This window comes from Drosophila yakuba, chromosome 3R, assembly GCF_016746365.2.
Source record: "Drosophila yakuba strain Tai18E2 chromosome 3R, Prin_Dyak_Tai18E2_2.1, whole genome shotgun sequence".
In the NCBI taxonomy this organism is placed as follows: domain Eukaryota; kingdom Metazoa; phylum Arthropoda; class Insecta; order Diptera; family Drosophilidae; genus Drosophila; species Drosophila yakuba.
This window is the reverse complement of record NC_052530.2, coordinates 26,085,235-26,098,021: the sequence shown is the minus strand read 5'-3', so window position 1 is coordinate 26,098,021 and position 12,787 is coordinate 26,085,235. Positions and strand designations below refer to the sequence as shown.

General features: G+C 42.9%; 2 protein-coding genes across 2 annotated transcripts; both read right to left on the bottom strand.

Annotated features, from left to right (window-relative positions):
- Positions 1–9,831: 9,831 nt before the first annotated feature.
- LOC6538396 lies at positions 9,832–10,341 on the bottom strand. Its single transcript, XM_002098884.4, has 2 exons — positions 10,226–10,341; positions 9,832–10,168 (listed from the first exon to the last, which is right to left on the bottom strand). Exon 2 carries the CDS (start codon positions 10,143–10,145, stop codon positions 9,957–9,959), a length of 189 nt encoding a protein of 62 aa, XP_002098920.2. The 5' UTR covers positions 10,146–10,168; positions 10,226–10,341; the 3' UTR covers positions 9,832–9,956.
- A 79-nt stretch (positions 10,342–10,420) lies between these two features.
- Positions 10,421–10,868, bottom strand: LOC120321768. The gene is made up of 2 exons (XM_039375586.1): positions 10,834–10,868; positions 10,421–10,667 (listed from the first exon to the last, which is right to left on the bottom strand). The coding sequence occupies exon 2, from the start codon at positions 10,653–10,655 to the stop codon at positions 10,470–10,472; it is 186 nt and encodes a 61-aa protein (XP_039231520.1). The 5' UTR covers positions 10,656–10,667; positions 10,834–10,868; the 3' UTR covers positions 10,421–10,469.
- Positions 10,869–12,787: the final 1,919 nt, after the last annotated feature.

The following is a 12,787-nucleotide window of genomic DNA, read 5'->3' as shown; positions in this document are numbered from 1 at the left end:
GTATAATGGAACATCTCTCGATCTTTCAGTCTGGGCAATTTTAATTTGTACTTTTTTGTGTTCGTCACAACATGGTGCTTGTTTTCTGGTTTGCCTAGTGAGTAAAGTGCTCCTTGGTGACTTCTGGCCACCACTTGACCACAGGCCGTTTATATGATGCCAGCCAGTGGCTGTCGGGGCGAACAAGTCGAAATATGGTTAACAAGCCTGCAAAGAGCAACATGACTCTTGGAGCGAAGTGTCGGCTTAATCCGCGGAGATTACCAGACGACCGCGCGACACGCAGCTGCGTTCGGAGCTCCAGCTACGCAGCAGCTTAATTAACGCAGGCGCTTGCCAAAAACCAAAACGTTGGCCATGTGCAACAGCAGCAACAACAGCAACAACAGCAACAACTGCAACATCAACAACAGCAGCAACATTAACAACAGCAGCAGCAACAACATGGGCAACCCGGGCTTGAGTGTTTCGACTTAATCAGGCTGTTCCGAGCCGCTCAAGTCGGTGTCATGTTGTTGGCAAATTAGTCAGACGAGGTGAGAAGGGGGTTGCACGCAAATCACAATAATTAAAATTAAAGCAGCCACTAAGTTGTAGCCTCGCCTTTCGCAACAAAGTCAGCTCCTCCCAGTTGTCACGCACAGAATTTTAAAACAACCAGCCCGCCACATTGGCTTTCGCGTGTTGGGACTTCAATGTACTTCGGGAAAAGAAAACGTAGAAATATAATACAATTAAATGCAATTTTTTGGATTTACTTAAATACTTTGATACTCATACTCGCATATCCATTATCAGTAAATCCTAGGGTACCTCTTTAAAGTCGTCTCGCTTCACCTGCCGCTTGAATCGATGCGTTGGTTTGTCGTTAATGCAATCGTCGTGTATGCCAGAGCCGCGGGATTGAATCCCCGTGATTCAACACCTCCCCTCGTCTCCCACTCGAATTTAATTCTGAGTCCCAATCAGGCCAACGCGTACGACATGTCATGTTAATTGGGCCCCGCATATACAGCCATATATGCGAGTGTATTCGCCGGCTGTGCATGTGTAAATTGCCATTATGCTCATGTTTGCTTAATATGTGGCACACAAACACCCACCGAGTTCCGCTCGATTCCAGGCTATAAAGCGGCGGCTATATAGCTACAGCTATAGCCATTGCCACTCGACTATAGCGACGGCAGCACGCGACGCGTCAAGCCAATTAAAGCCAAATTATGGCAGCGCTTTTTTAATCACATGCATCGCTCTTCGCCGCCGACGTAGTCACTCACAATCAGTTACTCGGTTTGGCCGCCTATTCAATCACTCATTCATTCTCTCATTCACTTACTCAATCAGCGGTTTCAATTGCCGCCGAAGATTTATGGGCGTGCCGGGCGCTAAAGTGGCATGGGAAATACTGCCACTTAGCAAATTGCGAACTATTTTTTACGAAGGATAAGCTTTGCCATCATGAAGACCTCTTTTGTATTTGAAAATATTTATTCAATTCAAAGGCGTGTATGTGTAAAAACGAATTTAATATTTGTACATTTTTGTCATAAGATTATTTATACATTTTTATAAGCTAAAAGCTTTTTTTCGAAACACTTGGTATTTAATTTGCTTTCCATGCATATAAAGTGTTAGGTACTCATTAACATACAAATATAGAATATATTTAGTCACTTCTACTGTGCACTTTAATACACGACAGCCACGATCGCAACTGCAAAATGCTGCTCATTGCCAGCGGCACGCGTTTGTTAGAGACTACCACAGTCGCCAAAGATCAAAGGCAAATAGCCGACCGGCATCGAACCCGATTTGAGTTGGTCTTTAACGAGATTTCCACTTGCCAACCGCCAAGCGCCAACCGCCAACTGCTGTTGGCCATAAACGAGTGTGCGAGTCTGGGAAGTGGAAGTGGGAGTGGGCCCAGGCGGCCTTTGGCAACCTGGCGGCGGCATAATTAGAAAAATCCAAGCCAAGCCAAGCCAGGCCAGGCCAAAACCTAACTAAGCCGACGGGGCTGTGGCGCCAAAGTTTAATTCACAACTCCGGACGGACCGGGCACAAATCACTCAGCTGTCAAACGCTTGTTTTGATTAATTTGGTGTTAATAACGCAGACCGCACAAATCCTGTACCGTTCGTTCGGCAATTAATGTGGCCGGGTATTTTCATCGCTTCAGTGCTGGCCAGGCCAAAACCGAAGCCAAACTTGGTCATGGAGCGTGAAAATCGAACGCTTTGACTGCTTTGACTGAGGATGCGACTTGTGTTAATTGAAAGTTTCGGCCTGGCCATATAAAGTGAGGAAGCCAAAAGTCTCCCTCGTCCGACTTCGATTTCGATTTGGTTGTCTGCTGATAGCCAAAATGTTGCCAACTCACCCGGCCATAAATGGTGGCACACGCGTCCGCTTTGGCAGATGGCAGGACGAATGGCAAGAATACCTGGTTGTGGTTGTGGTGGTGGTAGTGGTGGTATCGAAGTTGGCGGTGCTGTTGGCCAGCTAAAAAGCCAAGTATCCACAAAAGCGGGACAGTTTTGCTGTTGGTTTCGCTTTCCATGTGCGCCACATCATCAGGCCAAAAGTAAGAGGTGTTTAAAATGCTAATTTTGGCTATGCCAACAACAGAATCACGTACAGTTGTCTCCATTTCTCACATGACTTAATGACGCCACTTTTGGTCTGGCCAAAGTTCAAACTGGCTAGTTGAATTGGTAAGGCATCACCAGCTTGGAAATTAGTGGTAATCATAGAAGAATGGATTGATATTAAACAAAGCACTAGTCCATCTATTTGATATAACTACATTATTTTTGAATTTTTTGAGCTGCGATGTGACTTTTAACTATTAACATTAAAGTAATTTCCCCATTTTACGTCTGAAGTATTCTGTTCCTTTCGCTTACTTAACCATCTGACCAGCGCTTTCACTGCCATCGTGATTATAAGGCAGGAGATCAACTTTAAAGTGACCCACTGGCTGCGTCGTATGCAAATGGCTCGGTTTGCTCCTCGGCCTCATCCTCCACATCCCATCCCTTCCCTTTCCTTCAATTCCAGCTGGAGGCTGTCGGCCATCAACGCGCTTGTTCAGCTGTCACCATATGCAGCTTCCTGGCCAGGACAGGCCGAAACGCTACTGACGTCGCCGCCCCCGGGCACTGAATCGAAATTTGCTATGCCAAAATGTCAAAATGTCAATTCGAAAACGTTTAGCAGAGGAAAAAAAGTGAATAAAGAGGGAAACGCAGCGGCGCTGCCAAATGTTGGCTAAGTAAACTTTTTGGCTATTGAATGGACGGTCAGTTTGCCAGCTTTTATAAATATATATATATATATACATATATGTATATATAAGATATACGACATATACAAAGGCGTGTCGCTGGCAGTGGCTCAAGAGCTGGTCAGGTGTAGGCTCGTTTGTCTGTCACTCGTTACATTTGCTTACTTTGCTTACCTTTCCTTTATGCAAATGCGGGTGACTTTTCGTATTGCATAAAGTTAAAGCTAGACTTTTAGCTGGATGTCTCTTTTTTTTTCTCAGACTTTAGGAGTCTCATTTCTTGGCGGGTTCTGTCAATGCCGCACAAGATGCCTCACAACTTGTGTCGTCTGCTTGACAATCGTACGACATTTCTGACAAATACTGCCGACACAAAACTCTTTTTATTTCGACTGACGGACAGGCTCTCGGTCTCAGACATGCATAGGCAAAGCATGTTGACAGGCCAACAGGCCAAAACTAAAAATAATACTTTAAAAAAAAGTAAATCTTTTTGTTGCAAAATTTTATGCAATTTTTCAGAGGTATTGTATGTGCTTGGCTAGTAGTCGAAAGAAACAAAAATAAATTATACACCCAAGCTATTTCGACAAATTCAATGAGAAAAATCTGCAATTTAAATAATGTTAACTGGCATTTTGAAATGAAGCCTATACAGAAAACCGAAAACCATCTTGGACAGTTGTTGCATCATTCAGTTGGTCTCTAGGTAACCGCAAAATTTGTGGGTGTGTCCAAGCATGGCTTTTCATTCAGCAATTTGATTTAATGATAGTATACAGGAAAAGTCCCAGTAGTAAAGTGAATATTTTAAAAACTTATGGCTTTACTCTGAATATTCCCTTTTCATTTAATGATACCTTACATCTGATATGATGATTATGATGATGCCCGAGGAACTACTCAATAAAACACAAATAACCGCCGGCAAATTCATAAAAATTTATCAAAATTAAAACATAAATAAAATACAAGGGAACACGTACGCAAATGCTGGCAGATACCTATGTACCCACCTGTATGTATATATGTACGAGTATATTTTAGTATGCTTATATATAGGGGGCACAGCAAATGAATTCAATTTCGGATGAAAAATGGCGGCAGTGATGAAGATGGCGACGTCGCTGGCATCGCAAAATGCGTGCTTTCGTGAAAAGTGGGTGGAAAAATAAGAAATTGGATAGGGAAAGGTGGTGGAGGAAGTGGAAAGGTGCGGGGAAAGAAACAAACTTTATTAACATTTTTCGCATGCTGCACGTGCAGCGTTTGTGGCAGGAACGTCGCGCCGCGACGCGCCGCGTATTTCGCGCTCTTTAATGAAGTTTCATAAATTGTGAAAATCGAACGTTAATCAAATAAGGAGCGGAGAGCCATGTACACAAGGTGGCGCCTTAAATGGCCGACAAACTACAGACTACAGACGTGGCCAAAGGAATCTGTCAATAAATCAATTAGTGAAATATAAATCAAGCGACAAACGGAAAGCAGTAAACACAAAAGGCCGCTGGAGGGCGCTGTGGTGATGTTACCATCTTCTGTAAAATGATAGTTGTGGTCTTAATTAATTGCAACAAATTTAATGTCTGACATGTTGGCCGGGGGGAAACAACCGAAATAGAAAATATAACATTAAAAGTGGCCCAGAGCCACAATTAGCCAAATGACAAAGCCGGCACGATTGCTCTGGCTCATAACTCATGACATTTTGCGGTTGCTGCCTGTCGGTGTGGTTTTTCAATTGCCAGTTGATGGCTACAATTACAATTACCCAGTTCCCTTCCCAGTTCATCCTTCTTTTAATGCTAGCAATATAGTCGCTTCCTTGCAAACTTCCGGTATTACACTGCGTTTGTGGGCGGACTTCGGGGCGTATGCGCAATGCCCATCAAAGCTCATAAGACCACGATAAAAAGGAATTATTCTACCTCTTCACTACACTAAGAAAATCAATTTGTTAGATAGTAAAGAATACCAATTAAGTAATATACGAGTATAAACATATTTTAGTAAACATTACCGAGTACTTTTATATTTAACTATTTAAAGTCATAAAATGATTATTTATAAAATTAAATATTTGTACTGAATCGCTTTTGACCAGTGTTTATATTTCCTGGGTTTGACTACTTCTCAAATTGTTTTCAAGACTTCTATCGAGTGCAGACCAAAACCAAACCTTCTGGTCCGTGGCAAACAATTTTGACATTTGACTAATGCGGGACATTAGTTCTGCCAAAAATTTCTTAATTTAGCGTTAACGCTGCTCTGCAAAATTTCCTGGAAGGTGAAATGAAAGGTGGGTGAAACCAGTTGGCTGAGACCGGCATGCCAAAATTTATTTTGGCCACAAGCCCGTGCTCCGAAGTTTCCCGGAGCTTTATCTGCAAAAAATTTGTCACAGCAAATAAAAAGTTTTGCCGTTCGCCGTGCCACTCGTTTTTTTAGTTTTGCGCTTTTCTTATTTGTTTTTTAATCCGTCGAGCAAGAAATAAAGATAAAAACTTAAGCTAAAATAAGTTTCTATAAAAGTGTGCGAAAAAAAGGGGTGACACGAACCGAGAGCCAAAAGCCAGCGATGAAGAAATTTGAAGTGCAGCAAGCTGCAGCAATAATAAAATAACAGAAATGCAATTAAAAGCCAGCTGCTGGTGATTTGCCGGATTAGGGTCCAACTTGACCAAGGGAAAAGGCTACTTTGTCTCGCTGGATACGATGATAACCTTGAAAAAGGGTTGGAGGGCAGAATTACAGAATTATGTTATTGCCCGGACAATGTCTGGAAATGGGATGTACTGCTTGCAGCTTTGGAGGTTTAAAGATAATAAAAATATTGACCCAAAGATAAAAACAATATTAACTTGTAACTCGACCCCCTCAGATGATAGACAATCAAAATACGGGTGTGAAGGAATAATAGCATTCAACAGGAACTACAAGAAATGGGTTTAATTGGATAGATAGCCTTTATGTTGAATTCTGTTAAGTATAGATTAATCTACAAACTAGCGTTCCTTGGAACAACATAGAGGAACTTCAATTTAAAGTGGAAGAGTTTTGGGCTAGCGATTAAGTTGCTGTCATTGGCCAAGTTGATGACAGCCAACTCCGATATTTTCCGCCAACTAAGTTCAGGTGCAGCGCTTCAATATTCATCTGGCGAGTATTTGCGTCGCGTAGTTGGCAAATTTCACCGCTGCGCTTTACTCGTCTGGCTGTTCTTGTTGGCTAACAAAACTTTGGCCCACAAAACCGCACACTCGTACATATGCACTCACACAAGCAACACAACTGTATGCCCGAATTTACGCCCACAAAAACACACAGAGCCACATGCATTGACATCGCTTTTGCATTCATGGAGCATATGTTCCAACTCCCGATTTAGTTTTCGTTTTACGGTTTGAAGTTTCACATTAAAAGCATTTCAGGCAGATAAATAGAGCATAAGAGGAAGTGGGACAAAGGCAGCACAGGCACAGGCACAGAGAGAGGGAGATGGGAGATAATTCCCAGTCTCCCCCCGAAATTTTGTGTCACTGATAAAGTTTTTGTTTTTGCCCTGCTGCTGGAATTATATTATAATTTCAACTATGAGTACTACTCATGCAAATAACTCAAATTAAAGTTTTTATGCCTATGGGGCTCACACACACAAGGACAGACCGGAAACCGCCATCTTGTTTTTAGTTTTTGGATAATAGTTGCGAGCACGCACAAGACTAGCAGACAAACAAGACCGAAAGGGTTACGAAAATACTTGGTTACACCCGAGTACAGCACTATGCTACAAAATACTTGGAGTTTTGAATAGCTATTCAAACTAATGGACAAAATTAGGCACATATTAGTCATGATTCAACGACTCTGTCAATGTAATCCCTCTCAGAAATCGTGTCCAATTTAATTAGTAACGAAAGTAATTTTCTTATTTACAACAGATATGACATTTGCCACACAGATTATTTCACACGCGAATTAAGCCGTGTAAACAGCGAATTAGCAAAAATGTTGATAAGCAAAACGAATTTAATAACTGATTAAAAGTAATAGTAAACAGGCAAATTGAATGGAATTTCACAGCGATTTAGGTAATTTTGCGGATTATTAAATTTGAAAAGTGAAACGCACTATAAGCGATGCATTTCAATGCTACCAACTCATTAGCATAGTGTTGCAGTAATTACGAAAGTCTGCTTCGCATTCATTTTCACTTCATACGCCGAACAATTACGACGGGTTGACGTCATAAAAAGCCTGTAAAAGTGCATTTAAACTATCTGAAAAGTAGCCTCCGTTCTCGAGGCGCCGTTGGTGTGCCTCGTCAGCACTTCTTTTCGGCCAACAGCAGTAGCAGCAGCAGCATCAATAACGGCGAAGTTTTAGCCAGAAACCAAGGAATGCCGACCACAACAGCAACACACCAGAGAGCAAGGACCAGTCCAAAAATTATGGCCACACTTTCGTTTTTACCAATGGGCAGGAGGGTGGACAATGCCCCAACGAGATAAGAAAAGTATCGTGAGGAAGTGCACAGCGAGAAAAATATGTGCCTATTTCAAATTGTAAACTTGTATCCAGCCATTCCAGTTTCTTAAATATATTTCAGATATACTTAGACACATGTATGTCTTGCAGAAGTTATCGGTTCAAGTTGGACTTAAAATTTGGCACAAGTGCACCCCATTTCTCGCCGTGTGCTCGAGCAGGAGCATTCTTGAAATGCAGCCAGGCCGCAACTATGTGGCCGCCCATAAAGTTGAGCCGTCACCAGAGGCAAGTCCCTCTTGCTGGGCTGCAAAAGTTTTTTAGGGCCAGCTTGTGTTTATAAGATGGCCAAGTAGCGGCGTTCGGCTATCAGTTGGCCAGAACTTTACTGCTTACGTTCATCATATTTGCGCGGCAGTTGGCCGACGCAACTTTTCAGGCAGCCTCCCCAAAACAGCAGAGATACCGGATACCAGATATGGCATACAAGTACATAGCGAATGGAAAAGCTTGCGACCACTGCAACAAACTGCAGCGATTGCTGTCAGTTGCAAGTGCTCCGGGCGCTTGAGGCAGGCACTTGAGACTTCTTTTGAAAATTGTCCAACAAGAAAACCTTAAAACGCTGCCGCCCAATCGAGTCCAACCCAGACCAACCTGCAGCCCAAACTCCTGGCCATCGGCCCAAAGGACATGGCAACAACTGACTGATAAATGTCGCTGCCAAGGCTGCAAATACGACTGAGGACATTTCCTTATTTCCTGCCGTTGTCCGCTGTCCGCTGTCCGGCTGGCCGACTTTTGCTACAGGAAACTTTTAGACCAAAAAGGAAACCCAGAGCAGCGGAAGGCATTCTGGGGAGAGCCCTTTTTTATGCAAGTCATAGAAATTTACAAGCCCCAGTGACAAGGACGTTTAGTTTATGGACGCGCAGCGGCTTCAGTGGTGACAACTTGGCAGTGCCTGCTAAAATCTCAATACCAGTTTTTATATATTTTGAAATTATCTAATTTAATTTTTGTTTCAAACTTCACCCTTTCAGATCTTTCAGATTGCTTATTCACACGGTCTTACCTGAACATAGTTTCTATTTCAAAGTGTAAAAATATGAAAATATGTATAACCATTTGCATATATAGCAACCAAATGAGTTTCGAATTTTCCAAATTAATTCAGATTTTACAAATACGATTCCCTAACCTAGTCTGAGTTTCCGGCGGACAAACAAAAATCCCCGAGGCCTCAGAAGCGCCATCACTGGTGGGGCGTGGGACATTTTGCTGTTGAAAACTTTGTTACATTGGCATATGCAATTGGGTTTGCTGCACATCCTGTCGACAGCTTGGACTTGCCAAAGTTTTTGCCACTGTTAAATGTTTTCTACGTTTTTATGTCTTCGCCAGCGTTTTTGGGCGTTTTTAAGGCAGTGTCCGTGGGGTGAGCAAAGTTTTTAATGAATTTTATAGCAGGCGGTGTTAGGCGATTGTGAGACGATTCAATCCGAAGGCGACTCTTACGAAACACAGAGGCCCGCGATAAGGGGAAGGCCAAAGGTGCGGACAGGCAGCGGGCCAATCAAGCTAATCACAAACGGGCTGAGATAGACAGACATGTATATGTATATATACAATATATATATATATACAGTACTAGGAACCGTGCGATGCACAGACAGACAAACAGACGGAACGCTTTGACTTTGATGCGCTGTCGCTGGCGTTTTGGCCAGGGCATTAAATGCAGCACATTAAAGCCGCAGGAGCCAACGCCGCTGACGGCTGACAAGCGTTGAGTCAATTACATGGTAATAAACTAATGGACAACGTGCCCGCCTGGCGACGCCGTCACTCGCCATCATCATCACCATTCGGCCTCATCGGTTTTGGACCTCACTCACTCATGCCCGTTTAGCCTCAACACTTGTTGAACTTCTCATGGCCGGCGCAAAAAGCCAACTATAATTGGCCCAAAGTGAGTTTGATTCGAAAATGGCGCTCGCTTAAAGGCGAAAGTTGAATACCTGAGATGTTAACAGGCCAAAGGTATATCCGCGATCTTTTTGTTTAATACATTATATTATCTTTTAAAAACCTCTACACTTATCTGAGAAATATAAAGTTCACATTGTTGTATTCACATTGAGTTAAAAATTGAAATTGGATATTTCATGCGACGAGATCTTTATGAGTGGACGCACTTGTTAATGTTCAGGCTGTAGGAGGATCCGGGGGGACAGGAGCCGTGAACAGGACGCTCGATGGTGCACCGCTTGTTCTCGGCAGTGTATCCTGCAGGACATCCGCTGCTGGCAAAGGCGCCTGACATCAGTGACAGGACCAACACCAAGAGCCAAGTGCATTTCAAAAGCATGTTTATGAAATCCTTTTCGTATTCTGCACTTGAAAGAAAATCCGCTGTTTGAATTGGAATGCTACGCAACCTCAACTCACCTTGGGCAACTACAAAATGCAACTATTTTCATAGATGCAACCGAGTTGGGTCTTATATACCAACAGATGTGCCGAGCTAGAGATTCCATCAACTCGACCTTGGTCTAATTCTACTGATTCGAACTTATGAAAGGCAGCCCCTTTTCGATAACACTGGGCTGATAAGCAGCAAAACAAAGCAGATTTGTTTTCAAATTGTTTTAAATGTATTCGATCACTTTTCCTGATAGCGTTTTTTATTTATTTAGTTTTTGTATACACACAGATTGAGATTTGCCGAGTATTGCGATCCATGTGGGCACTCTCCACGGATGGTACGCCGAACGGCACAATTGTTACCCTCCTTCTTGAATGGGGCAGGACAGTTCTTGGCCGAAACGGTCATGGCGATGAGGGCCAAGACGAAGATGGTGAGCCACGAGAAGTTCATGTTGGTAGCAGGCTGCAAGTCAATGCACATGTTTAGGAAATAATGATTGTTTCAGATTAATAAAAGAGTTAAATCTACTGTTTAAAAATAAATTGATGTTTATTCAACAACAATGTCAGTTCAAACATGTTGAGCTAGCTTTAGAAATCCGAAGGAGCTCTTTGTATCAATTACTTACTTTCTGTCTTCACTTTGTAGATGTGCAAACTAAAATTGTCGGCGGGCGGCCGCTGCTTTTATACCCACGGAATCATACAATTCGGGCCTCTATCGCATATATGACAAACCTTTGACCCAATTAGTGACATTTAAGCTGGCGCCGATAAGGAGCAGCGAAGGCTTGACACATGTGGCCCGCTGAATGCCTATCTTCATCAGCAAGAGCAAAAGGAAGCGGGCAACAATTGAGGAGAAAGCCGACGCGGAACAAAGGGCATTTGCGTGGGGTCGACTGCAGTTGGCTGGGCTCAGAAGTAGGCGTGAAAAACCGGCAATGGCGAGATGACCATGTCGAATGTCGAATGGCAACAGAAAAATTCCGCATGAGGCAACTGACGTTAAATTGTCGAGTGAACGAACAGGTGCGGGGGTCAGGTGAAGCCAGGCGAGGAGCCAAAGCCAGTGGCACATTCGGCATTGTCCAGACCCAACAATGGATCCCAGGATTGGGACTGGGACTCGGATTGGGAAAGGGATTCGGATTGGGAATGGGAATGGGAGGCGCCTGCCTGTCAGTTGCAGGAGCACAATGGGCAGCACGGCAGCTCTCCAGCGCTTTTGTGCGTTCAGCATATGTCATTCATATACAATTACGTTCGCAATTTTCGATAGTTGGTTGCAAGATGCGAAATGTGGGTGCAAAAAGTGCAGTGAAAGAAGAGCGATTTATGAGTTGACGACATTGAATATTTTTAAAGACCGCAACCATATGCAGAAGCACTTTCGAAATACAATCCATATTCATCTAAAACGAAGAGAGTTATAAAATATCAGATACAAATAATTTTATATCAAGCCAGCATCATCATGTTTCATACCAAACAGTTTTGCTTAATGAATATATGCGCCAGCATGGAATATAAACAAGCAATTATAATCTAATATGTGACACATGCGAGTTAAATTAAATAATTATCAGCTGACAAATTTGATTTACTTGTGTTTTTAAAATAGAACATGGGGTTTTCCAAATACTATTTTAGTGCGTAAAAAGTTTAGGTCTGTTCCAGATGATACCTGAATAATAATCAGTATTTTGGTGTTTGTTTGTTCCAGCACTAATCAGCAATTGTGATTAGCACTTGAAACAATTAGGAACAGAATCTGGGCTTACCCCGATTCCAAAGAGCTTTTGGGGCGTAAATCAAATGCAAACGAGCCATAAAGTTTCAGTGTCAGGCGAGGCAGGGGCTAAATAATTGTACTACTCGTATACGTTTTAGTTTGCATGTGATGGACGACAAACTGTTTTCGAAGGAGGCACTTCAGGCGAAAAGAATCGAAGAAGTTGAAGCGTGTGTAGTGCCTCATAATTCACTCAACACTCGGATATAGGTTCGATGTACGAGTATATGGTTGCGTGTCGATGGCGACTTCTTCACTTGGCCAAGTTGTTGGGGTTTCGGGATTTGGGTTTTCTGTTTTCGGTTTTCGGTTTTCGGTTTTCGGACTTTAGCTGGTCGATTTTGGCCAGTTGGTCATGCCGTTGGCTTTGAATTATTGATGGGCGTATTAAGAAGATTAATGTGATGAGCTATGGGGCACGGAGAGTTTTGTCGTTGGCTGTTGTCGTTGGTCATGTTAATGTCTTCATTGTCGGCTTGCAGCCTTACCTTTACCACCACTTTAGCCACCCACCGTATCGTATTGGGAATTGATGTGTGTGCCGAATGTGTGTGCCCTGTGTGTGAGTGGGCGAATCACTTCGATTGAGCAGCCAGCAAAAGAGCAATAACGTTCATCACTCCAACTTCCCCGGGATATTTCCTCGGCTTGGGCCCGAGGTCGATTGGTCATTTTGTTATACCTCTCAATTCGGTGAGCTGCTTTTTTGGTTGCACTGCGCGTCTATAAGCCATTTTTCTTCCTACCTCACATAAGTTTTAAGCTGTGTGTAATTTATTTTTATAGCC

Excerpts from the sequence above, each read along its gene's own strand:
- LOC6538396 (XM_002098884.4), bottom strand. The coding sequence starts at position 10,145 with ATGCTTTTGAAATGCACTTGGCTCTTGGTGTTGGTCCTGTCACTGATG.
- LOC120321768 (XM_039375586.1), bottom strand. The coding sequence starts at position 10,655 with ATGAACTTCTCGTGGCTCACCATCTTCGTCTTGGCCCTCATCGCCATG.